The following is a 25,448-nucleotide window of genomic DNA, read 5'->3' as shown; positions in this document are numbered from 1 at the left end:
GCAGATGACCAAAGCAGTCTATCAGTGCAAACACTGCACAGGACACACCTAAGCCTAATATATTTTGCCTTAATATCATTCAATTACTTTTCTTCCAAGTTTTCTTTACTTATTCACTGCTTCAAAAGATACACCTCAGTAACGATGCTCTCTCCATCCTGGCGATGTGCAGAAGGAAGGCAGATCACCGTGTGTCCCTCCATCATGTCCCAGGCTGCAATGAGAAACTCAGTGATCAGAGCAGCAAGGTGAGAAAGACAGCAAGCTCCTTTCCAAGGAACGTTCGTTTACTCACCCATTTCAGCAAGCAGGTAATGTTATTTAAGTTTCTTTGGATCTCCTGTCCTCCTTTTCTGGTACTCTGAGCAATCAGCTTCCTCCATATGAATGCAAACATATATAGGCTTTTGATTTGATGCACCAGTTGGCAGCAATTTGAACTTCTTAATTCATTCTTCTTAATCTTTGGTGCTGTCAGCTTCTCAGTCACCTGTGTTGTGGTGCTACGTAGGCTTAAAATGTATTTCCATTTAAACAGAAGTAAGCAGAGGCATCACTAGATATCAAAAGTTTACCAAAAAACCCATCAAAATAGCATCAGAACATGGTCACCACTGTCATCAGAACCCCTCCAGGGTGGGCTGTCGACTTCTAGAGCTCAGATCCAGCCCAAAACACAGCACATCTCAGCAGCCACTCCACAATGTCACCCTTATCCTCCTCTTATGGATCTCAAACACAGAGATCCAAACCTCAGAACAGAGCCCACCACAAAGATGTGAACGTCTCCCTGCCCACATAACTGGAATACAGCACACAAACTCCAAGCGGGGGCTCGAGGGAAAAAGAGAAGAGTCTCCACTTTGTGAGAAACATTTAATTCAACACAATGAATTACAAGAGGACAGTTTTACAGAATAATAACCGTAACAGACTGTTTAAAAAGGAAAATCATCCTCACTGGCTGCAGTAGAAGGTAAAGACCCCCAACACAATACCTGGTACAGCAGCAGCAAAGAATTTCAGTCTTCTTGCAGTACTCCAAATGAGCAATATCAAAAGGATTTTGTATTTTCACATCTTTAAGAAAAGTTAATACAGTATCAGTCACTTTGGCATGGGATCTTTTTCAAGGAGCTTTTAAACCCTACAGACATCACTATAGCAAACTACTCCCAAAGGTCCCTCGCTCTGACTGCTAACCATTCTCACACAATAAAGGCTCTGGGAGCTACTTTCTTCCCCAAGTTTTGGGATACCAACAACTTGTACAAGTGGTTAGTGGCACAATATTTAATCCACCACTTTATACTGTTACTCTCAGCTCAGACGTCCACGCATTAATTATGCAGTGGATACCCTAAGACTAAAATAACTTCTGCAACCTAGTCAACATATTCTCCAAGCTATACACTCATCTTCCTTCCCCTCTCCCTATCCTCCCTCCCCAGATAAAGCCCTTTTTAGCCCCAAGTTACCCCAAAATGCTCACAGTTGTACTAGAAGAGACTGAGGAATCAATCAAGGTACCCACGGTGAAGCCAAATACTTATAAACACATTAAGGCAGGTTTCACATCATTTCAGTTTTTTGGACACAAAATGCTGGTCACTTCACTGCACATGCAAATAAGAAAGGTTTAATACTTAATAAAAAGCTTTAGATCCTTTTTTTTTTTTTTTTTAAAGGTAACAATTATAGAAAAAAATCAACCTTTTGCCTTGTTTTTAAAAGAGGTCAGAACATTACTGCACATGAAAGCAGATGTGTAGAAACACCTATTGGAATGGATTCCCTTCCCTCCACACACACAGAAACAGAGGTGAGGGTTCTTGGCACCAAAAGAGAAAAGAGGAAGTCTTCCTCATTGTCAGTCAGAAATGAGTAATCCTCCCATTCTGAGTTGAGAAGGTCCTTCTGACCAGAATAAACCAAAGCAAAATATACCACTGAGCGGGTATATTTATCTCACCTGTTCTGCTATGCCTGAGCATACACAGAACTCCATATGAAAACGTGCACTGTAGTGCATTTGGTATGATGTTGGAACTCAACTAAAAACCAGATTGCCATTGACCAGTTCCTCATGTGTAACTTCCCCTACTCATCAAAAACCTCAGGTGGAAGAGGCACTGGTAGTTCATCTCTGAGACTACGCTGCCAAGACCAATGTGGCCTTGCGAGGAAAATGAAATTCACTGACCTGAATTGACACATGGAATGACAATCCACAACATAAAATGACCTCCGTACAGACTGGTACAGACAGGTAGCCCACAGCAGAGCAGCCAAGGAGTGAAACGGCATCTCTCTCGCTTGCATCAGAGAGAAAGTGGTTTCTATGGGTCATCCTTAAAGGTACTTGGATAGAAAAAGCTTGAAAAACGTAGCACCTATCACTGACCCACAAAACCAAAACCAAATTAAAGAGGACAGGGTGTTTGGTTCCTAATACATTCCCTCCCACTGTTTTGCATTCCTTTATTCCCTCCCACTTTTGTTTTCCCCGTTGCCCTCCCCCTTTACAAAAAGGAGGGGGAATAGAGCTTAGTCAAGTTCCATCTTCCAAACTACCCAGCAATGAATGAACCATCAGCTTCTTGGCTTTCCTGAAGTGTACATCAAAATGCTCATAGTTGCAGCTGGACTGGTGGTGCAAGTTACTCTGCAGACACTCTTGGCTTTGTAAATAGTTGTGCTGACCCTGCTGGTAGGGTTTGTAGTGGGAATTCTTAGATGGAACTCCCTAGAAGAAAAAAAAGACCTGGTAAGTTAGGAGACACTTCTGAATGCCTTTGCAGCAGCACTGCCAAAACACCACCACTTCTTTATCTCCTGTTTTTCACCTTCAGCAGATAGTTTGTTATGGTTCTCTGCTGGGCCAGACCTCTGTAGTAGAAAGGAATGTGAGATATTCACTGTCCAAATAAAGCTACTGCTAGTCATGTGGTAAACCAGGAAATATAGAGCCCAGATGCAAGATGGTATCTCCCAAACACTGAACAGATTTCACATTACAACCAACCTTCCAGCTTCACATAAATTGTTCTTCATTCTACCTCATGCTGAAATGCAGCTGCCACTCCCTCCAAAGGGGTTTTTCCTTTCTTCTGCTGTTCATCCTAAAGATCCTTTCTTCCTCCACATTCTTGATTCCTGCCTGACAGGCTCACACCACTGGAATCTGCACAATGCAGCACCCAGGCTATTGGCTGTCCTACCTCAGAGACAGAATGCTCACTGCTTTCTCAGGCTAAAATGATCAAAAATTAAAACCAGTGTGTTCTGTTTTCATCTCACTGCATGAGGTGCCTTCCCCCCGCATTCCTGCACAGTAAAAATTTATTACTGAGAGCTACTTTGGGTTACAAGACAATAAAAAAATTCCACCTGCACCTTTAAAAAGTTCCACTGTACAAGTGAAAGTCAGACAAACTTGAACACAAGAAGCAGCTCCTGATGATAACTTTAAAGGCTGCTCAGTGTTAAAGGCACATTTCTGTGAACCCTGCAGCTGGCAGCATTAAACAATTCAGTTCTTCTCAGATTCTGAACACATACATTCTTCTGTTTGCTTTCAGTTTACAAATTCCTGCCACAAAGTATTTGAGCAACTTCCCTCTTCTGTAGCCAGGTTGCCCTTTTATGATTTCTAAAAATATTTCAAATTTCCAGAAATGTGCCCTCTGATACGTTCTGCAAGTAAAACGTTTGCTGGAAAAGCAAGGGAGAACAGAGCCCATAAGGCATCAGCTGTCCTGCCTCCCTGCAAGATCCTCCTGCCTGTCACAGGTCATAATAAATAAACTGGGGGGAAAAATGACATCACAAGGCATACATTTTTAACAACTGATCCATTTTCATTATCGAATCCTTCACGTGCTACCATTCAGAGTCTGGTTGCACATTCAGCCATTCCATCTGATGCAATCTTAAGGCACAGAACACTTCATGACAATGCAAACACTCACCAGATATCACAGTCAACAAAAGATTTGATTTTTGCATGAAAAGCACGCTGTGAAAGTGTGTGCTTAGAAGCAAAGATTGGTCAATATTTGCCAGGGTTCCCCTCAGAAAACATTTCTGCCTTCAGTGAACTTCAGTAAGTTACAGTGAGAAAGGAGGCTGTCACATTACCTGGACTATACATTCTCCATTTCCTGGTCATGATCCTGTTCCTCTTCTTCCTCCTCATCTTCTCCTTCTTCCTCGCCTCCTTCTTTCTCTGTAGGAGCTTCCCCATCTCTTGCTATCTCCTCTACATGGGCCAGCATGTCAGCCATCAGAGCTTCCTCCAGCCTCTTCCGCACCTGCTGCACCAGCTCCTCTTGCTTCCTGCCCCCAAATCAACCAACATTTACATTAATTCTCAAAGCTACTTCAAGCAAAAGAAAGATTGCTCATAGACAAGGCTGGATAGAAAAGCAGGACTTGGAAAGAGTCTTCTGCAAGAGCTGCACCGTTAGAAAAGAAAAAGGCTGGCATTAAAATGAGGTTGGAAGAATCACCTTAATATCTCCATTTAATATTTCAATGTTACAGCTCCTTTTAGCTCAAAGTCACGTAATGCAATGTAAAGAATTGGTCAACAAACTGCAGTGCATGGGATTCCTATTTCATCTCAGCCACAGGAAACCAGAAAGCTATAAACAGACTGCTTTTCCTGGTCATTCATGTCTAAATCACACCCCACAAATGTCATCCTGTAGTTCAAAAAGATCAACCAGCTGAACAGTCAAAACAATTCCTGCCTTTATACACTGTTAATGAATGTGAAGGAGTGTGATTTCAGGTTTGAGAAAGGAATATACCAAAGACATTATCAGGTGCTTAAAGCTGAACCTGACCAACTTTAATTTGTTGAAGCTGCAGCTACTCGAATTGCATCCTTGCTCACTGCCACAGCAGTGGTTGATGCTTTTGGTTGGTCCTGTGCTGACAGAGAAGGCTAAGATGGTGAAAATACATCTGGTGTTTTCCCAAGCATCCATTTTCTTGAGAGGTGTCCTAACCCACGTTACTCAAACTCAGACACCTTTGTCAATTAAAGGAGACATACTGATATGAAGAACAAACATGAACCTGAAACCTCAGAGTAACTGACCACATTCAAAATAAAAAACAATGTGCTTTAAGTACATGACTGTGTGAGAGCTGCCTCGTGTAATGATTTTCTTCTACTTTTCTGATAAAGACACATTCAAAGCCACGCTCCTCTACCAGAGGATTCAGCTTGCCACTGAACAGAGAGAGCACTGTTCTACTAGAGGAAAACTTTTCAAGACAATATTTTTCTGATTGATACCTAATATCTTCATCAGTCACCATAAATGCTTTGCAAAGTGGCTGTGAAGTGTTGAGCCACACGCCAGGATTCTTCTCCACGGCTGCAGACAGCTGCCCAGTGATGGGCATGGTGCTGGTGTGCAGAGCACTGGCAATGGCAGACAGGAGGGTCTCATCAGTGCAACCAGGTCCAACTCCTGCAAGGCAGAGAAGCGACCATCAGCACTGCACAACAAAGAGCGAATCAAACAGAAAGCACTACTTCAGTGTTAATGGCAGAGCTGGTAGTGTTATTTACAAAGTCAGCGCGACACAAATCTCAGTCCTAAACGGTTCTAATAGCACCTGCACAACTCCCCCCCAAGGTTATTTAAAGCCAGATCCATCCCTCATTGTGCCACGTAAAACACAGCCTGGGAGTGGAAGCGGTTTAAACAGGCACTGCTTCTGGAATACAAACAAACAGGAGCCAAGCAACTTTGCCACTTCCTCTCATTATGCTGCCGTATCCCCTATGGACAAAGGGAGGTCACAGGGCACTAACAGCTGCTGCTGGAGGAAGAGTGGTCTGAAGAGCTCAGGCACAGCACCTCTGGATCATCGCTGGAACCAACCCAGAGCTAAGGGCAGGCTGATTACCTTGTAAACCTTTTGGAAGGTCCATTGTTTTCACCAGCTCCTCTGCGATGTCAAAAGCGTTCAGCCCGCTTAATTTCTTCTCCCAGAAGAGCTGCCATGAAAGCAAGCATTGATAGGTACACAAGAAGAAATGGGATCGACAGAAACACCCGACGCTTGCTACAGAAGCAGGCAGGGCACTGCTGCAAAGGTTGGAGTCATTACAGACAGGGCTCTGCCATGCACAAAAGCAGGGAGCAAACCTCACTGCCCATCAATCCCACACCTCACCCTGATTTGTTGCCTTGAAGGCTTTCCCCCTGGGGAGCAGAACATCCCTGCTTCTGAACTGGAGCAGTGAGACAACACCGACTGCATTCATCCAAGCGCAGTATGGGACAGCACTGCTACACTCCCATTACTCTTCTGCTCTCTCTCACATGGCACAGAACTGAAGTTAAGCAATGCAGGACTCATCTGAGCATTATTTCACTCCTCTCCTGGCATTTTTCATTAGAACTGTCCCATCTCATCCTGAATGCTGCATTACAGGTTCTCCTCAAACTTAAAGGCAAGGGAAGCCGTGGTTTGGTGGGGAGACTGATAGAAAAGCTGGGTACGCTTTCATCTCAAAATCTGCCTGTAAAAGGATGATCAATGAATAGCTGGAATGCATTTTTTCTTGTAATAAAGCAACTTTACCCAGGCAAACAGGCCAGACACATCTCCTTTCATGCCTGATAACATCCAAGTGTAACGAGCTTCTAACTGAGAAATGAGGACTGCAAAAGCCAAAACACATTGGGGCTGGTTATTCTCTCACCTGTGACTTTCAAATAGGTGGATATTACACCAGCACATGATGGCTTATAGGAGGAGCAACAGAACTGCCAACACACACCCTTCCTCCTTAGGAAACGATGTTAGAAGCCCAGCAGCCTGGCTTTAAAATGTAACCACAATTCCATTTCAAAGAGATCCTCAATCACATTTCACTAAGGTGAGTTCTCAAGCTTGCATCAAGTTCTCAGTGTGAGATGTAAGAGTATTGTATAAGGTATTTTTAATGAAATTGCTTTCCTCTTTGTGTGATACACCTGCAAGAGTGTAAGATAGCCTGCTAATTGGTACCATTGACAGCATATGAACAGATTAACGAAGCTGAACTTCTAGTTTCCAAAAGGCATAAAGATAGGCTCACGACAGGAAAGGATTCACAGAAACCCTGGTGTGAGTTCTGTGCAGGCAGCAGGCTGTCAGCTCTGGGCAGCACTAATGAACTGAGAACGCCTTCCAAAGGCAGCTTTGAACACACCAGCCTCACTTGAACCAGTGCCCAGCTCCAAAGCTGCATAGGTCCAAGCACACTCTTTGCATCCCTTCACTTGATGAAATTAAGCTGAAAGATTTCCTTTACTATTGGTTTGTTTTCTTGCTGGCAAATATACAGCATGAGAAGAAAAACAACAGGCAACTTTGTCACAGTGACATTCCAAGTGAATTTCTGATGGTACTCAAAGAGGTGGAGTCAGCCAGTAATGACAGACCCATCTGCAGGGGGTGCCATCCTTTGTAGCACATCACGAGCACCACAGAGGAACGGGGACTTCTTGAAACACAGAATTTGAACATTTTATAATGGCTGCACTAAATTGGTGATGACTTCTAAGTCTGTAGATAGGACTTAAATTAAGAGGTGGGAGCACTCTAAGCTTTCTGTAATCTCACATTACTTTGGACTCTCTGTCCAATGTTACAAACTTTAGCCATTTTATTTTGGGACTTCTCAGCAGCAAAAAATCAGAAGTTAGCTCTGCAGTGAAGGACCTGGTGGATGAGAAACTGAACGTGAGCCAGCAGAGTGCTCATGCAGCTTGGAAAGCAAATGGTATCCCGGGCTCCATCAGAAGCAGGGACAGGGAGGTGATTGTCCCTCTCTACTCTGCCCTCGTGAGGCCCCATCTGCAGCACTGCATCCAGGTCTGGGGCCCCCAACACAAGAAAGACAGAGAGCTGTGGGAGAGGGTCCAGAGAAGAGCCAGAAAGATGAGCAGAGGGCTGGAGCAGCTCCCCTAGGAAGACAGGCTGAGGGAGCTGGGCTTGTTCAGCCTGGAGAAAAGAAGGCTGCAGGGTGACCTCAGTGCAGCCTTCAGTACCTAAAGGGAGCCTGCAAACAGGAGGGGAGTCAGCTCTTGGAAAGGGGAGATAACAGCAGGACAAGGGGAAATGGTTGGAAGTTGAGGGAAAGGAGATTGAGGTTGGATGTCAGGAGGAAGTTCTTTACAGAGAGAGTGGTGAGGTGCTGGAACAGCTGCTCAGAGAGGCTGTGGATCCCCGTCCATCCCTGGAGGTGTTCAAGGCCAGGTTGGATGAGGCTCTGGGCAGCCTGGGCTGCTGTGAGATGTGGGAGGTTGGCAGCCCTGCCTGCAGCAGGGGGTCTGGAGCCTGCTGATCCTTAAGGACTCTTCCAACCCTGGCCATTCTATGATTCTATGATTCTTCCTTCTGGAAAAGCAGCCTCTGAGCTCCAGGCCTCACCTGCCGGGGTTGGTCCACAGCTTTCTGTGGATCACTCTTCACCTTATTGCTGGGATGGTTTGTGATCTTTGTGACAGGCTGTTTGAAGATGGAGGCCGTCTGTCTGACAGGCAGCGCCGTGTTCAAATCAGGCTTGCCCTAAGCATTTCAAAACAAAAGGAAGGAGAAAATGCCATAAGATGTTTTACATTTGCCAAAATATCACTACAGCTATAAAGAGGCACAGTGTGCAAAAGCAGCAGCACTCACGGACTTGAAAACCTGCCTGATCCGTAGCAGTGAGACTGCTAAAAAATACCCACAGTACCCCTCAGATCTCACTTAAGGCCTTTCAAACATAACCACACCTTCCCCTCTTCATCTAATTCATGCAGTTTTATTTCTATTTTGACAGAATTTAGGAGTCAGAACATTGATTTTACGTTCTGATGTGACAAGCCACCTTTGGGTCACTACACCTAGAAGTTTTGATACATTGGTAATAATTAGGAAAATCTGTTATGTTGGATTTAGAGAGCAGTTTGTGAATCCAGAACCATCCTGACCTCTCTGGTTTTATTTGCTGGCATCCACTATTGAATTACAACAACACAGCAGGAATCAAGCTCTTCTTTTCTACAAACCTTCAGTTCTTAACTTCTGACAGCACTGATGACCATCAGGTTGGACTAGATGAACTCAGTGGTCTTTCCAAGCTTAACACTGAGGTTTCACAGCACAACTGCACCTTGAGTTACAGGACAGGAATCCTTGAGGATTCTGCACCTTGAGGAGGACAGGAATCACGCCCCTAAGATCTGCCCTGCTCACCTGGGAAGGGCTGTGGGACAGGCTTTGTTCTCGAGAATGCAGACATACTACCTGCTAAACATATTTCTTTATGAGGTGTAGAAAAGGACCAAGGACAAACGCTGCTCTGAACCATGCTGTGTGCTAACTGGTCCATAAACTCTTTGTACCCATCATCCACAAGGTGCTGCCTCCTCACTTCATCCCAAAGGTGAACAACTTACTTTGGCTTGGTTGGAACAGTCGTAGCGCATCCTCTGCCTGTTCTTGTTCATTTTACTCATCAGCATTTTCCCCGTGCGGAAGTCAAAAGTGCTCAGGTCCATGGAGCTGCCCAGGTAGCGAGCCAGCTGGGGTTTGCTGCGGAACTTCTTCCCACTGGGGCTGGAAAAGCACAGAAAAAGAGATCAGGAGGGAGAATGAACCCCTCTGCACTTCAGCACAGCGGCTGTTTTAAGTTTTGTTTCTCTTCCTGAGCTCACACTCAGCTCAAGATGGGTATTGCTGCACTCATGTCAACTTCTCGTTGTTGTTGGGAGAGATTAATGGAGCAGAACTTGTTGGGATGTGTTGGAAACAAAATTTAGACTACCTATAAATTAACAGCATAATTAACAGAATAACTGGAAACGATGGCACACAGGCAGCTATCGCTCAGTCGTCTCCAATAACAACACCTGTTTCCCAGGATAATCTCATTGTGTGTCTGAGGTACCATAAGTCCTCCCCAGACTTTGTTGTGCAGCAGCAAGGAGGAAGAAGTTCGCTGCTAAGGTGCAAAGCAATGAAATGCAACGCTTAACTGGTGCGAGAATAAAGGTCAAAACCTTACAAAGCTCTCAATTAATGGCAAAACAGGAGAGATTTGTTTTACACACCTGATTTTACACGGGACACTACAAGCTGGCAAGCGCATGCAAACCACTCCAACTCTTGTTTTATTTTAATAACAGCAGAGCCCTTTGCACTGCTACAAAAAGCACTAATTGAGCCCTTTTGTGTTTCGTGCATAAAGCAAAAAGCAGTCAATGCACTGTGACTGCAGCGAGAACTACAGACACTGAGAACTACAGACAGTGAGCACAAAGTCGTCCTCACATCTCATTTAGCATCACAACAATGCTGCTTTATTCTCTTAATTTCTCTCCTTTCTGTTACTTTGCATCTTTAACGTGCCAAGCACTTTGTTTCCTGAGGAGCAGAGGACAGCAGTGTGCATCCAGCAGGCAGGGTGCACATACATGCAGTCTGATACAGGCTCTCACGTACACCCACTGCACCCAACACAGGTAACAGGAGTGCAAAACACCAAAAACTCCAGTGGAGCCCTCCCCACGTTTGTCTGTTTCCTTCTATCACGCAGCAGTCAGCAGTGTTAGGACAGATCAGTCATATCACGTGGGAGCAGGATTATCTCCAAGTGCGTGCTGCTGCTTTTGGGTCGAGGTAACCCCAGATTACACACATTACAGACTCCATTTGCTCCCCTAGAGGAGGGAGAGAGGTGTTATCAGCACAACTTACACCCGTTGGACACAAATGAGCACGGATGAGGTTTCAATGCCTTCTGGAGCCAGTTGGAGATCTGTAATTAAGTCACCTTCTGTTACTCCTGAAGCTAGAAACACAGCTTCTTGCTCATAGATTTCTACTAAAAGGCCAAGAAAAACTGGAAATAATGAAGCTGTCACAGGCAGAGGAAAGCAGCACTGTTTCAGCAATGCAGAACACCCCCCAGTGCTGCGGTGCTGAGATGCTAACAACCTCTCTGGGGTCTTCTTTAGGGTAGCTCAAAGGAAAACGTGTTTTTCCACCATATTATCTACTTCTTTGAAAGCTCCAGAGCAGGACAGTCTGGAAAAAAAAAGGAGTGTGAGCACAGGATTTCTAGTCCCATGGTAATGAATGGCAGGAGCAAGTCAATTAGTCTGTATAGGAAGGAAGGGAAGGGAAGGGAAGGGAAAGGGAAAGGGAAGGGAAGGGAAGGGAAGGGAAGGGAAGGGAAGGGAAGGGAAGGGAGGAAGGGAAGGGAAGGGAAGGGAAGGGAAGGGAAGGGAAGGGAAGGAGGGAAGGGAAGGGAAGGGAAGGGAAGGGAAGGGAAGGGAAGGGAAGGGAAGGGAAGGGATGAGAAAACCTCTAAAAGGAAATGGGGAAGATGCTGGAAAGGAATAGGATGGGATAAGTACTGGGAGGGAAGGGAAGGGACCAAGTGATTAAAAACTCTGAAGAAAAAAAAAAAAACCCTCCTGAAAGGGAAAGTTAGTACACATCATACTGAAAATATCAGAGGAAGAAGGGCTCCATCCCTGCCTGCGTGCAGAACGGCTCGCTGTGAGCTGCAGAATGCTCAGACCAGAAGATGGCATCAGAGCAGGAAGAAGCAGGCAGGAACAGACTGGATCCAGACATCAAATTTGAAACCACTGCTTCAAAACACAAAGGGAGCTGTATGCTGTGATCCCCAAAGGAAGAACCAACTCCAGCAGTGTTCTGGGCAGAGCTTTCGCTGCTGTCAGCGAAGTCAAAAAGAAAAGCTCCTGCTGCATGAAAGGCAGGATGCTGCTTCCTCTTCTGAGACCTGCAGCTCCCATTTATTTAACAGAAACAGAAATTCACCGAAGGGAATATTAAAAGTAACGTGCTGAGGGCTGTGCTGAGGTGCAAGGCTCTTGTTCTGCCACTTCAAAGCGTGGGGGATTCCAGAGCAACAGAGCCAGATGCACTCAGAGCACGTTGCACAAAGCCTGCAGCTCTATTTGTCAGCATGCACTCTAGTAATTCTGCAAGGGATCCGAAGAACAGCTTCTAACTCGACTCAGCTTACAACTAAAACAATCCTGAAATGACTCAGAGCTCTGTCCCTCCTCCCTGGGGAAGCCTGGCCCAAAACAAAAGCACCGAGGGGTTAAAGAGAGAAACTTTTATCCCGACGCAATGGGGGAATGAAGCTGCTGCAGCTCGGTGGTGCTGAGAGGGTCAGAAAACAAAATGCAGCCAAAAAACCCCACTGGCAAAACTCAGCAGGTTGTGCTTCCAGCAAGGCACGAGGCACAGAGATGGTGCTCCAGCAGTGATGAAGCTGATGTGACTTCTAATGCACGAAAGAGGAAATTTCTCTCTTTCCAAGTGCAGAGCAAAAGCTTTGCTTTATCGTGGGTTTTTTTTTTTTCCTGATACACCAAGACTTAGAAAAGACCCAAAAGAAAGAAATTTTGGCACAAAACTGTAGAAATCAATCTCTTCTGGATGTGACTGCAGGTCCTGGTGCTGTGAGCACGGCGCTGAGCTGGGAATTCCCTCCTCCCACACTTCTCCCCACCCCTAAAAAGCAGGGAACCACGAAGCCACGAGTGATTCCCACGCTGCCCACCAGCAGCCACACAGCATTTTCTGTACCCAGGGCTAACAGAACAGCCCCACAGAGCCCTCATTTGCTACTCAGGGACACTGTGGGTGCAGATGGGTTGGATGCACGCAGCCCATTCAGGGCACGTGGCCGCCAGGTGCCCACTCTCTGTGCTCAGCTCAGCCTTTGTCTCTGTGCTGCCAGCATGCTCCCTCCTCCTGCCTCACTCAATCAGTCTCCTCCCCTCTGCTCTCCCCATTTCACATCCGCCAGATCCCAACAACTTGGGAAGCGAGGGACAAAAGGCAAAAAAAAAAAAAAAAAAAAAAATCCCACCAGCTCAGCCTGGATGTTGCCTGCCTTTCAATGAACGTAACCGACGTCAGAAGGGGTGTGTGATCAGAAGCATATGCTTAAAGCCTCGTGATGGTTGTAATGCTAAATGCTTTTCCTCCTCCTCTCACTCTTTTCCTCTGCTGCCTGCATCCCACCCACCCGAGGAACTCCATGCCACTGCTCCACTGTTCCCATTATTGGTGGTAGCAAGGTGGTACCAGGTCCTGAACTCGTCCTGATGGTCCCACGCCTCTATGGGATGCAATGAGACACCACAGACACAAAAAGCAACGGTGCAAACCCACCAGGACCAGGTGAGCCTCTTATCCTGGTGTGCTCACAGGGATCTCCACACATCAGCGACCCCATCACCCATCCCTGGCACCCTGCTGACAGCCCACATAGAAGCACCACATCCGCATGGCTTCGCTCAATGGGCCACCAAGGGCACAGATCCACAATTGGGCCATGCAGAACATCGTGACTGAATGGGCCACCAAGGACATGGGGCATGCAGGACGTGGATGGGCTGCCAAAGACGTGGCCCCATAGACAGATACAAGCACTGCTGCACAGAGCAGCTGTAAGCCCTCCTTCCCCTCCTTGTGAGGGCACAAAGAGCATAAGAACCACACAGCCAGAACTTTCTCAGACTTCATGAACTGACACGATTCCCTTCATGGTGACATGCAGAGCAGACCCTCCACCCCTGCTGCACCCCATCAGCCCCACTGCACTGACACCACCAAGCACTCCTGCACTGCTCCACCCGGCGAGGCTGGAGGACAATTCCCTCCAACAGAATACGTTGCATTTGCCTCCCAAAGCAGACTCCGTACAGAACTGAAGGCATTTGCTGCTGGGATTTAGGGCTACACAAGGAGATCTCCATACACAGCAGCCACAAGGAAAGCAGCCTGTGCTGCCCGTGCTGCTCACCTTGGATTGGTGTTAATCCCCAGGGCTGGCGATCTCACACGGGAGCGTTTGTTTCCAGTTATTTCTGATGGGAAGCTGTGCACGCAATTGTCCACGCTCACTGCATCCGTGTGCTCAGAGCAGCTGGGTGAAAGAAAACAGCCAGGTAAGCAACAGGCAGAAATAGCAGAGGTATTAATAAAGCGCCGCTCGTATGTTTGCCACTCTGAGGTAATTCAAAATGCAACAGTAACTGAAAATTAGTGCAGCGGGGCCACGTTATACCTTTGATCTCTGTCCAAACTGATATAAAGGGAAAATCCATTATACCTTGGGAGTAATATGGCATTTATCCTCTCCCTCCGCTCTGTTTTAAGCGTGACTCTGAGAGCACAACTCTACAACGAAGTCCTTGAGAAGCAGAACGACCACCTGCACCCCCAGCTCTGCAGGTGGGGCTTTCCCTTCCCTGGATCTGTTTGGGCACCTCCAGCATCAGACCCCGACAACGAGCACTTTGCTGCTCTGCTCAGTGAATCAGAATGTGACGGTGAAGATGAACGCCGCGCGTTGCTGAGCTGACAGCACATCCCACCAACCACAAGGGCTGGGTGAGAACAGCCTGGCACCCACACTGAGCTCCTCCAGCCCTGGGTTTGCCCATGGGGCAGCTCCTGGTGTTGGAAGGAAGATCCACACGGCCCACACACGGCTGCACAAAACGTTCTCATCTCCCATCTCCTCCAGGCAAAGCAGGTGAGCACACTCCACGCTGCTGAGCCCTCTGCCTGCCCTCACAGCACAGCCTGCTGCCTTCACTCGACCCCAAAGTAGCACGGGACAGGTAATGGGTGCAGCCCTGGGATGATGGCATCTTGCTGACACCCAGAGCACCCAGCACCCATCGGACCCACTGCCCTGCAGCACTGCAAGGGGATGAGGGCACTGTGATCATCCCACAGCACCGAGCTCCTGGGGCAGCACACAGCGGGGAACGGCAGCCCCCAAAGCAGCTCCCCAACACCCCAAAGCAGCCTCCAACGACTCCAAGAAGCCCCACAACGACCCCAAAGAGCCCTCAAGCAGCCCCCAGTGATCCTAAAGCAGCCCTCCAATGCCACAAAGTGCCCTAAAGCAACCCCCACTGACTCCAAGCAGCCCCCAAAAAAGCCCTCCAATGCCCCCAAAGTGCCCTAAAGCCCCCAATGACCCTAAGCAGCTCCCAAAGCAGCCCTCCAATGCCCCCAAAGTGCCCTGAAGCAGCCCCCAATGACCCCCAAGCAGCCCCCCAATGCCCTAAAGAGCCCTCAAGAAGCCCCCAACGACCCCAACGCAGCCCCGAATTCCCCCAAAACAGCCCCCCAACGCCCCCAAAGCGCCCTCAAGCAGCCCCCAACGACCCCAAGCCGCCCCACATCTCCCATTTCGGGACCCCCCACCCGCAGCACCAGCAATGCCTCCCCCCGCTCAGCCCCCTCCTGCCCGCTCCCACCTCTTCCGCTCCATCTCCGCCGCCGCAGACCTCGGGCTCCCCGCCGCCCCTTCCCGTTCCCCCCAACGGCCGCAGCTCCTCCCGCTCCGCTCGCGGCCCCGAGCGCGGCCTCCCCTGGGCCACGCCGCGGCCCTCCCTCGGCCGTGAGGCGCCGCGCTCAGCTCCGCTCCGCTCCGCCCGCCCCCGCGGTTCCGTTCTCCGCCCCCCCCTCCTTTTCACCGCGCTCCGCCTCTCGCAGGGTCGGGGGCGGCGGATCCCTCCGCCCGGGCACGCCGCGGGATATAGTCCCTGGGTAGGGGCTGCCTGAGGAGAGGGGGGGGCTGCCCTTTGGAGACCCCCCCCCCAACCCAACGCGGCACCCCGAGCCTCAAACCTCTCCTTCCTCCAGAGACCCCCACAGAGCCCCCCGGCCACACACAGCTCCAACAGCCATCGCTACAGCCTACCCCCATCTCCATTGAGACACCCCCCCCCCCCATCCCCATCGAATCATCCCCATCCTCATACAGAACTCACTCCCCCAGAGCCCCCCTACCCCCATAGAGGCCCCTCTACCCCCACAAGGACCCCCCCCCCATCCCCATAGAGACTCCCTCATCCCCGTAGAGACCCCCCCCTACTCCCACATGGACCCCCCCCCACCCAACAAGGACCCGCCCCATCCCCATTGAGACCCCCCATCCCCATAGAGACCCCCCCATCCCCACATGGACCCCCCCATCCCCATAGAGACCCCCCCGTCCCCACAGGAGCCCCCAACCCCCACAGGGACTCCCTCCCATCCCCACAGAGACCCCCCCCAACCCCACACTGACCCCTCAGCTATCGATACCCCCCCCATCCCCCTCTCCACCCCCACACAGACCCCCCCCACACACCCCACGCGGACCACATCCCCATAGAAACCCCTCCCCCCAACATCCAGTCCCCATATACGGACCCCCTTCAGCCCCCTCCAATTCCCTCATCCCCCCTCATCCCCCCTCCATCCCCGCACCTCCCCCCCCCCCCCAGCCTTACCCCACCGCCTGGCGCCGCGCCCCCCCTCGCTGTCCCGGCAGCGCCGTTTTGGGCATCCTTCCTCCCCCCCCCCTCCGTCCGTTCCCGCCGCTCTGCCCGCGCAGCCCCGCTCGCCCCCCGCCCCGCCCGCTCGCGCCCCCTGCAGCCCCCGGGTTGCAGCGCACAGAAGGGGGGGAGGGACAGGCGGAGGGGAGGGGGGGTGGGTGGTCGTGCCCTCGGTGGGCTGTAAGAGGACACAGAGGCCCGATAACGACCCAAAGCAGCCCCCAATGTCCCCAAGCAGCCCCACAGCTCCCAATTCGGGATCCCCCACCCGCCCCCACAGCAGCACCCGCAGACCCCCCCCCGCCCGCCCCCACAAGGACCTCCCCATCCCCATAGAGACTCTCCCTACCCCCAGAGGGACCCCCCCCAACCCCACGCAGACCCCTCAGCTATCGATATCCCCCCTCCATCCCCCTCTCTACCCCCACACAGACCCCCCCCCACATCCCACCCCACTTATCTCTAGGGATAGGGGGGTGGGTGGGTGGTGGTGCCCTCGGTGGGCTGTAAGAGGACACAGATGCTGGATAACCGCTTAGGAAGCGAGGCTATGAATGTTCTGGATAGAACCACCATAGCACAGGGTATGGATGGACCACCATAAATGGGCCATGCAGGGATTGGGGAATGAATGGGCTGTGAACGGGTTAACAAAGGTGTGAGCCCATGGGTGAGCTGTGAAGGATGCAGGGCGTGGATGGGCTATCGTGAATGTAAGGTATGGCCCCGTGGACAGGCTGTAAAGGACAGGGGTGATGAATGAACCACCAACGTGGGTGTGGATGGGCCACCAAGGACATGGATCCATGCAGGACATGGGAGCGAATGGGCAACCATTGGTGTGGCCCCATGGATAAACCATGAAGGATTTAGGGTATGGAATGGCCATGGGATGAGGGTATGGAGGGTCATCAACGTGGCCCCATGGACAGATTGTAAAGGATAGGTGTGATGGATGAACCACCAACGTGGGTGTGGATGGGCCACCAAAGACATGGATCCATGCAGGACACGGGGAGTGAATGGGCCAACAATGGTGTGGATAAACCACGCAGGATGTAGAGCATGGAATGGCCACCAGGAACATGGGGTACGGAAGGGCCACCAAGGACATTTATCCGTGCGGGACTTGGGGAGTGAGTGGGCCACCAAGGACGTGACACCATGGATAGGCTGTGCAGCCATGAAAGGCCACCAAGAGTGTGGCCCCACGGACAAGTCATGAAGGATGTGGGGAGTGAAGGGTCCACAAAGGCATGACCTCACAGACAGACTGTGCAGGACATGGAGACTGAATGGGCCACCAAGAACATGGGGCATGGATGGGACATCAAAAGTAGAACCTCACGGACGAGCCATGCATGATAGAAGGCACGGATGAGTCACCAAGGACGTGGGGATACGGATGGCCATGCAGGACATGGATGGGCCACTGAGGACATGGACCCCACAAACACGCTGTGCAGGACAGCCTGACATGGAGCTTCTTCAGCCTGTTGGATCTCCCAGCTTTTCCTTTGGCTCACAGCTGTGCAAAAAAAGCCATTGTTGTTTTACTTAAGAAAAAAAAGACACAAGAAAAACGTGGCTCATTGGTTTCAAACGAACGCAGCAGGGAACATGAGGAAGGATGTGAGATGTGCGTTGGGGGCGAGAGGAAACCCGGTCCTGCATGCACAGGGTGCAGGGGGAGAAGCTCACAACGACTTCAGAGGGGTGGCTGTGCCCATGGGTGCAGGGCTGCAGTTGCTCATACAGGAAGAATTTTCTATTTCAGACACCTGGCACTGGAGATTGCCTCTTTAATCAGCGCAGAGCTCGCATTCCACATCACCAGGGTTGTTTCTGCTGGTTTGTGTTTGTCTCCTTCTGGATGAACACTCAGGAAGCATCTTGCTCTCCTATCGTTATTCCCTGCAATCTCGAGCACACAAAGCTCTGACCACCACCACTGATCAAAACCGCATCATTTTTCATAAACCTACTTCCCCTTTTCCCACTGCTCTTTTCCCCCTCTCATCACAACAAAGCACTCGGACTGAAACACAGCTTCTCCACCAAGAATAAAGGTTGGTGGACAAGCCATGCACAGGAACTGAGGCACGGCATTCCCAAATTTGCTCTTTTTCAGCACAGCAAATGGGGAAATGAGGAAGAGAAGCTGGTGGCAGCGAGGCTGCTGTGCTGGAAGCAGAGCCTGAAGCCCACAGCCCTGTGTACAGCAACTAACTGGCTCTCAATGGCATTTTATTTAACAACAAACTGCACAAGATGGGGAGTAATCGTGGCGCAGGTGGGGATGGAGATACTGACCTGGAGATACCAACCTGCTTAATGCCCACCAAACTGCAAGTAAGAGCAGCTGGAAAATGACTTTTTTCCCGCAGGAAGAGGCTACGGAAAGGAAGACGTTTATCCTCCTGGGACAGCACGAAAAGTTTGGGCAGTAACTCTGGAACTCGAGTGGAAAACATTCTGGCGTCCCTTTGGAAACGCTGCTGAGGTGCAGAGGATGGAGTGCGCAGATCTGAGCACGCTGGGCTCCAGGCGATCATCCATCGCACGCGCCGGGTTTCTGCTCAGCCCTGCGCTGCGCTGCGCCCTCTAGCGGAGCTCTCCTGCTTGTGACACGGGAGCTTCCTCTGGCAGCTCTTTGTCTGACACCGATTTCTTCCTACGTGCACGTGTGACATCAGTTCGTTCTGGAAAATAATTAACTGTTTGAAAAGAGGCGATGAGTGGATATTTAAAACTAGAAAGATCACCCCTGCTAATCAGTAATTACTCGGATTTTAACAGAAGTTTGTCTGAGAACACAAGGATGTTTCTACTGGAGGATTTCTGCAGAATGCTTGCTCTTGTGGAAGGAGAAATACCAGAAATGACATTAGCAAGAGGCTAATCCTAGGGTTAATTACAGACAAAACCATCATTTGAAAAGCAGCAGAAAACACAAGCAGCTGAACCATCGCCAAAGGGTAAACAAATCCAAAGTCCATACGTTCCTTGCCCTGCCTGCCTGTGCATTCAGCTGGGATTTTGAATGTGCTTCTCTCTTTTAAGTACCTCCCACTGCAATCCGCTGTGCCTAACAGCACTGCTGCTGCTGGGTCCTTGCTGATGACAACTCTCTCTCATCCTGGAGAACTCAGGGCCATGGGGGAGCAGAGCGAAGCAGGGATGAGGCCCCACTCCAGCCCTTCTGAAGGCTTCTCTCAGCAGCAGGAAGAGGATCAGCCGCCCACGGGACGAGCCCAAACTAGGTCAGGACTGAAGGCAGCAGCAGCAGCACGTTATGCCCATCGTGTCCAGGCATGCTGAGCAGGTAAAAGCACAGACTGACTGCTCGGGTCTGATCTTACCACGGTGATGACGTATGGGCTCATTAACTTCCACTTTCAGGGCAGTTTGGGTGAGAATGGATCAACATCTCCGTGTGCAGCACAGGGCTACGATGCCAGAATTTCACAGTGCCTTCACCTTTCAGAGACAGCCTGGAGTTCAGGCTGCAGCCAGCGAGGTGACAGTCAGCCATCCCACCACAGCCTTCAGTAGCACCCTACTGGACTGAGTTTTGTACAGGAAAATAATTGATTTTCCCCATACAGCTAATTATCAGCTGCTGCGTTTGTGCTGGAGCAGTTATTCTGTTAGGCAGTTGAAGTATCCTGCTGAGTGACACCATTTAGCCAGATTTTACAACAGTATTCCACTTACAACTCCGAAGCCTTCAACCCTAAACGCAACACCCAAGCAGCACCATCACTACAACCAAGATAAAATCCTCCCTAAAGAGATGCTGCTGAGCTAGGAATCAGCACCTTGCTAAGAGTAGTTCAAAAACTACAGCAGCATGAACAGGAGTGAGCAACAGCTACAGCAGTTGGTGCCTGAGGAAACTGCACAGGAAACAAAGCAAACCTGTGCACACCCTCCTTGGGGCACGTGCTAAACAAGCTGCAGACACAACAAAAAACGTGGACAAAGAAGGTAAAACAGCAACACCAACATATTGTTCACTTGGTTTATTTTGTACATCAGCTTCATAAATTACTTGCATTAGGCCAAGATCAGCTGTGGAAAGGATCAGGAGAGCACGAGGCAGGCTGTGTGTGAAGCAGAACGTTCACAACCAAGTGTTCACAAGTGTTTGTGGCAGAGTTAGGGACACCACAGCCTCTTGTAGAATCTGTACTGAGCATTTCAAGTTCACCTCAAAGCAGGGTTCTCAGCAGAAGGCTCCAAAACACTCAATCCAGCAATACATTTCCTACAACAAACACAAAGCAGTCATTAAGAGGCACTTCCTGCAAAGTATAGCAGCCAACACTACAGACAGATGTCAATAAACCTCTAATAATACCCAGAAACAAATTTCTGCTACAGAAGCCAACACCAGAATGGAGGCCTTTATGTCTCTTTCAAAGGAACCAGAGGCCACCACAGAAACATCCTTCTTCTCTACAGCAATATGCTGTGCATAAGTATCTGGAGAAAGCAATATTCTTACTTGAAAACAGAGAACATAAGCTGTGCTCTCAGGAATGCATCCATGTTCCCACTGCTGGCTGAGGTAATCTTTAAGCAAAGAAAACCCTTCCTGTGTGGCTTAATTGATCCTGCATGATCTGAGGGCTTTTCCTCAGTCTTTTCCTCTCAGTGTCTTTAAAATAAAGCAAAAAATTCATAAATTTTACATCTGCAGCAAGGAATAGCATAGAATCATAGAAGGGAATATAGAATAAAGTGGTTCTAAGCCTGCTTACCACCTGTGTGTGCATTTAGAGGCTCAGCAGAAGGTACTACTTGCTGCTTTAGCTCTATGGATGGTCAGTCTTATAAGACTCAGAACAGCACATTCCATATGTAATTTAAAAGGATTGGGGAGAACACACTGAGAAAGCCAATTTTCCAATTACTTTTAGTACTCTGTAGCCAGCACTGAAAGCTTAGCTTATTTTTGATGATTACACAGAAGAGAAAGGCATCTGAATAGATCTAACAACAAAGTCTTGACCTTTAAGCCAGCGTAGCTAAGATTAGAAGTAAATGGATCTGCTTGAAGTCCTCATTTACCCCAGAGGGCTCAACTTCACTTCTCAAGAACCAAAGCACACTGTGGAAAATACACCGCTAACAAAATAACCACTTGAAAATGATATTCTTGGTTGTATTTCAACCTTCTGAAACCCTGTGAAGCGCTGCCTGTTAAAAATCAGCAACAACAGAGAACAAAACACTGAATCATCAAAATAAGGAATACTGTTTTGGACCTGGAGGAACAGGACAACACATCAGTCATCCCTGGAGGCATTCAAGGCCAGGCTGGATGTGGCTCTGGGCAGCCTGGGCTGGTGGTTGGTGACCCTGCACATAGCAGGGGGTTGGAACTGGATGATCATTGTGGTCCTTTTCAACCCAGGCCATTCTATGATCACATCCAGGCAGCTCTACAACTCCAGCTCACAGCTGCATAAACCAACCTGACTGTCAGAGGGAAGCTCAGTCTTCAGTTTTATACTTCCCACTGATGTAGGGGACGTACTGAAGGATGAGTTTCCAGTCTGTGATCCATATCAAACCGGTGCCAGCTACACCACCCCATGTAACGAGGGTGGGAGTCCTAAAGAAGAGACAGAAAAGGTGAACAGCTTTAAATCTCCCCCAGGAAAGGTTTGGCAAAAGTTGAGGGAGGGGAGATTGAGGTTGGATGTCAGGGGGAATCCTTTACAGAGAGAGGGGTGAGGTGCTGGAACAGCTGCCCAGAGAGGCTGTGGATGCTCCGTCCATCCCTGGAGGTGTTCAAGGCCAGGTTGGATGGGGCCCTGGGCAGCCTGGGCTGATGTGAAATGTGGAGGTTGGTGGCCCTGCGTGTGGCAGAGGGTTGGAGATCTGTGATCCTTCCAACCTGGGCCATTCTATGATTCTGTGATCTGGGAAATTCATCACAGACAAGAACTATCTTGGCAGAAACCTTGAAGGAACTCCATGTCCACAGAAGACAGCGTCCAGAACAGCCAAGATGTTGCACAGCAAAGGTTTGAAGTGCTTTTATTTAAAGGAGACACTTAAAAAGGACCTTCAAGCCCAGCTGGTAGCCCTCCCATAAGGAGACACAGAGCTGTGGAGCAGCTGCGCTCCCTTCAGGGGGGAAAAGAACCACCCGAAGCCCCTTCCCTTCACACACCCCATCTCCTCCCTCAGCCCAAGGCGCAGCCTCGACCCAGCCCGGCGCTCACCAGTTCTGCAGGAGCTGAACGTAACGCGGCCCCACCAACTTGGCCAGCATCGCGCAGCCTCAAAGTCACCCGCACTGCGCATGCGCCAACGCGACGCCGAGCGTCGAAGGACCCCGGGGCTGTCCGGGGCGCTGCCTGAGCGCAGCCGTGTTGTCATGGCAACTGGCCTACCTCCTTCATCCCGAGTAGGCCTGTGGCCTGTAAGAGGGGGATGTAAATCACAGAATCACAGAATGGCCCAGGTTGGAAGGGACCTCAAGGATCATGAAACTCCAACACCCCTGCTGCAGACAGGGCTGACAACCTCCACAGTTAACACCAGCCCAGGCTGCCCAGGGCCCCATCCAATCTGGCCTTGAACACCTCCAGGGATGGACGGAGCATCCGCAGCCTCTCTGGGCAGCTGTTCCAGCACCTCACTACTCTCTCTGTAAAGAATTTCCCCCTGACATCCAACCTCAATCTCCCCTCCCTCAACTTCCAACCATTTCCCCTTGTCCTGCTGTTATCTAGCCTTTCAAAGAGTTGATTCCCCTCCTGTTTGTAGGCTCCCTTTAGGTATTAAAGGCTGCAATGAGGTCACCCTGCAGCCTTCTTTTCTCCAGGCTGAACAAGCCCAGCTCCCTCAGCCTGTCTTCCTAGGGGCAGGGGTTGTGGCTGTCCTCACAGAGCTGCGGGGTTGTAGATTAGGCCCTGACCCTTGAGAGATGAGCCTGAGGGGCCAGGCCTGCCCTCACAGCTGTGCAGGGGCTCTGTGGCTCTGCTGCAGTGAGGAGGGAGGCTGTGGGGCTGTCCACACGTTGCACAGTGAGAGCTGAGGTGGTGTGGCTGTTCTTGTGGTGGAAGGGGAGCACAGGCCCTGAGGGCTGGCCCTATCCCTGCACAAGAGCAGAAGTGTGGGATGTTGGTCCTGTCCCCATGCTGGAGGAGGGAGGTGACCCCTGGGACCTGGCACTGCGTCCAGATGTGGAGTCCTCAATACAAGAGAGGCATGGACCTGTTGGAGCGCAACCAGAGAGAACCAAAAAAATCATAGAATCATAGAATGGCCTGGGTTGAAAAGGACTACAACGATCATCTAGTTTCAACCCCTTGCTATGTGCAGGGTCACCAACCACCAGCCCAAGCTGCCCAGAGCCACATCCAGCCTGGCCTTGAATGCCTCCAGGGATGGGGCATCCACAACCTTCTTGGGCAACCTGTTCCAGTGCCTCACCACCCTCTGTGTGAAAAACTTTCTCCTAATATCTAATCTAATTTTCCCCTCTCTTAGTTTGAAACCATTTCCCCTTGTCCTATCGCTATCCACCCTTGTAAAAATGATGTTTGGGATGGAACAGCTCTTGTGAGGATGAGTTGAGAGCTGGGGCTGTGCAGCCTGCAAAAGAGAAGGCTCCAGGGAGAGCTGAGAGTGGCCTGTCAGTACCTAAAGGGGCTGTAAGAAACAAGAGGATGGTTTTTAGCAGGGCCTGTGTGATAGGACAAGGGGAACAGGGCTTTGACTAAAAGAGAGGAGATTTGGAGTGGATATAAGGAAAAAAAAAAATTATGAAAAGGGCAGTAAAGCACTGACATAGGCTGCCCAAAGAGGTTCCATCCTTCAGACACCCAAGGGCAAGGGATGGGGCTCTGAGCACTGATGGAGCTGTGGGTGTCACTGCTCAGTGGAGGGAGTGGGACCAGATGGCCTTTAGAGGTCCCTTCCAACTCAAACCATTCTACAATTCTAACTGAATCTCATGCAAAAAAAAACCAAAACAACAACAACAAAAAAAAAACCAACAGCCTGTTGTTGTTGTTGTTATTTTTCTCACCAGAATTATTTCATCAGCACTTTGCATGATCGACTTCAACCACCGCATTTCACACTGACAGTTTGACTTTTTCTCCAGCAGGGTGACGCAGGTTACCGAACCATGCTGACTTTTGGGTTCATTTCTGCCCGCTGTTTCCCCAGTGCCCACGCACCAGCTGGTGCAGGAGGAAGTCAGACAGAGCTGTGGGGCGCACATTCCTGCAGGAAGCTGCTGCTTTTGTCACCACCACTGCGGTGATGGAGGGAGAGAGCCTGGCGAGAAGAATCTATGCAGGTTTTTCTTTTTTAATGTTGTTTGAGCTCAGTGTCTTGGAGTCATGCAAATGCAAGGCAGACACAGCTCTCAATTTGCAATGAAAGTTTCCTAGATGAAAAAAAAAAAAAAAAAAAAAAGCCAAGGTAAAATAACTCCAAACTCGAGAAAAACATCTCAATGTGTATCTTCAGAAAAGCCTTGTGGTTTTCAAGACAATTTTAGGAGCGTTTCCTACTGCTTTACCACAGTCCAAGCAGTCAGCAAGAGATACAGTAATGCTACTGGTTTCCTGGTTAAAACAAAACAGCAGTATGATCATTCTTCCAATATATTTTGCTGTCATCTGAAGTTCAAATGCTGCACAGAGGGATTTGCTGTCTGCTCTGGACACCACTCTGCAGCACCACGCCTGCTCTCTCCCTGCAGAAATTCCTTATTGCTGTTGGGGGTACGTTGCTCACAGCACAGCAGGGACAACACCATGCAGAACTGCACCCCAAATGCCCACTCCTGAAGGTAAGGTGCTGCCCATCTGAGGCTCACCTCATCTGGTTGTGGCACAGATATTGTCTGAAGCAGAAGAGGGGCAGCAAGCCTGGTCGCCCAGAGCTGCCTTAGGGACACCACAGTGAAGCGTGGGGCAAACCATGTGCTCACAGCTGCTCTGCAGCACCTCCTGCCCTCACCTACGCTCCCAGCTTTGTGTTCAGCCTGGTGAATCTCTGAGTCTGTCTTCCCACCTGCCA

The 25,448-nt window shown here is 49.7% G+C and overlaps 2 protein-coding genes and 2 long non-coding RNA genes across 5 annotated transcripts; 1 reads left to right on the top strand and 3 right to left on the bottom strand.

Moving 5' to 3' along the window:
* Positions 1–862: 862 nt before the first annotated feature.
* Positions 863–16,443, bottom strand: MBD3 (methyl-CpG binding domain protein 3). 2 transcript variants are annotated; one of them, XM_085211406.1, is made up of 8 exons: positions 16,347–16,443; positions 13,856–13,978; positions 9,459–9,618; positions 8,446–8,583; positions 5,929–6,019; positions 5,309–5,486; positions 4,141–4,338; positions 863–2,746 (listed from the first exon to the last, which is right to left on the bottom strand). In XM_085211406.1, the coding sequence occupies exons 1-7, from the start codon at positions 16,400–16,402 to the stop codon at positions 4,146–4,148; spliced, it is 939 nt and encodes a 312-aa protein (XP_085067532.1). In that variant the 5' UTR covers positions 16,403–16,443; the 3' UTR covers positions 863–2,746; positions 4,141–4,145. The 2 variants fall into 2 exon arrangements, with proteins under 2 accessions (XP_085067532.1, XP_085067533.1); XM_085211407.1 differs by lacking the exon at positions 16,347–16,443 and adding an exon at positions 15,327–15,521.
* A 1,528-nt stretch (positions 16,444–17,971) lies between these two features.
* On the bottom strand, positions 17,972–18,859 carry LOC146542492 (uncharacterized). Its single transcript, XR_014880113.1, has 2 exons — positions 18,719–18,859; positions 17,972–18,305 (listed from the first exon to the last, which is right to left on the bottom strand). It is a non-coding gene; the product is annotated as an uncharacterized LOC146542492 (long non-coding RNA).
* A 580-nt stretch (positions 18,860–19,439) lies between these two features.
* LOC146542491 (uncharacterized) lies at positions 19,440–20,638 on the top strand. The gene is made up of 2 exons (XR_014880114.1): positions 19,440–19,716; positions 19,794–20,638. It is a non-coding gene; the product is annotated as an uncharacterized LOC146542491 (long non-coding RNA).
* UQCR11 (ubiquinol-cytochrome c reductase, complex III subunit XI) lies at positions 20,402–22,695 on the bottom strand. Its single transcript, XM_003213225.4, has 3 exons — positions 22,631–22,695; positions 21,875–22,014; positions 20,402–20,661 (listed from the first exon to the last, which is right to left on the bottom strand). Exons 1-2 carry the CDS (start codon positions 22,678–22,680, stop codon positions 21,894–21,896), a joined length of 171 nt encoding a protein of 56 aa, XP_003213273.1. The 5' UTR covers positions 22,681–22,695; the 3' UTR covers positions 20,402–20,661; positions 21,875–21,893.
* Between the last annotated feature and the right edge of the window lie 2,753 nt (positions 22,696–25,448).

The sequence above is a fragment of the Meleagris gallopavo genome, chromosome 30, assembly GCF_905368555.1.
Source record: "Meleagris gallopavo chromosome 30, MGAL_WU_HG_1.1, whole genome shotgun sequence".
In the NCBI taxonomy this organism is placed as follows: Eukaryota; Metazoa; Chordata; class Aves; order Galliformes; family Phasianidae; genus Meleagris; species Meleagris gallopavo.
Note: the sequence above shows the minus strand (reverse complement) of the source record. Positions and strands in the feature narration are given on the sequence as shown.

What these genes read in the sequence shown, in the direction of transcription:
- MBD3 (XM_085211406.1), bottom strand. Translation starts at nt 16,402, where the DNA reads ATGCCCAAAACGGCGCTGCCGGGACAGCGAGGGGGGGCGCGGCGCCAG. An exon ending in GCGCGGCGCCAGGCGGTGGG is followed by an intron (nt 13,979 to 16,346) that starts GTAAGGCTGGGG and finishes TCTTTCACCCAG; the next exon opens with CTGCTCTGAGCACACGGATG. An exon ending in CTGTGGACCAACCCCGGCAG is followed by an intron (nt 6,020 to 8,445) that starts GTGAGGCCTGGA and finishes CTTTCATGGCAG; the next exon opens with CTCTTCTGGGAGAAGAAATT.
- UQCR11 (XM_003213225.4), bottom strand. Translation starts at nt 22,680, where the DNA reads ATGCTGGCCAAGTTGGTGGGGCCGCGTTACGTTCAGCTCCTGCAGAAC. An exon ending in GTTCAGCTCCTGCAGAACTG is followed by an intron (nt 22,015 to 22,630) that starts GTGAGCGCCGGG and finishes TCTCTTCTTTAG; the next exon opens with GACTCCCACCCTCGTTACAT.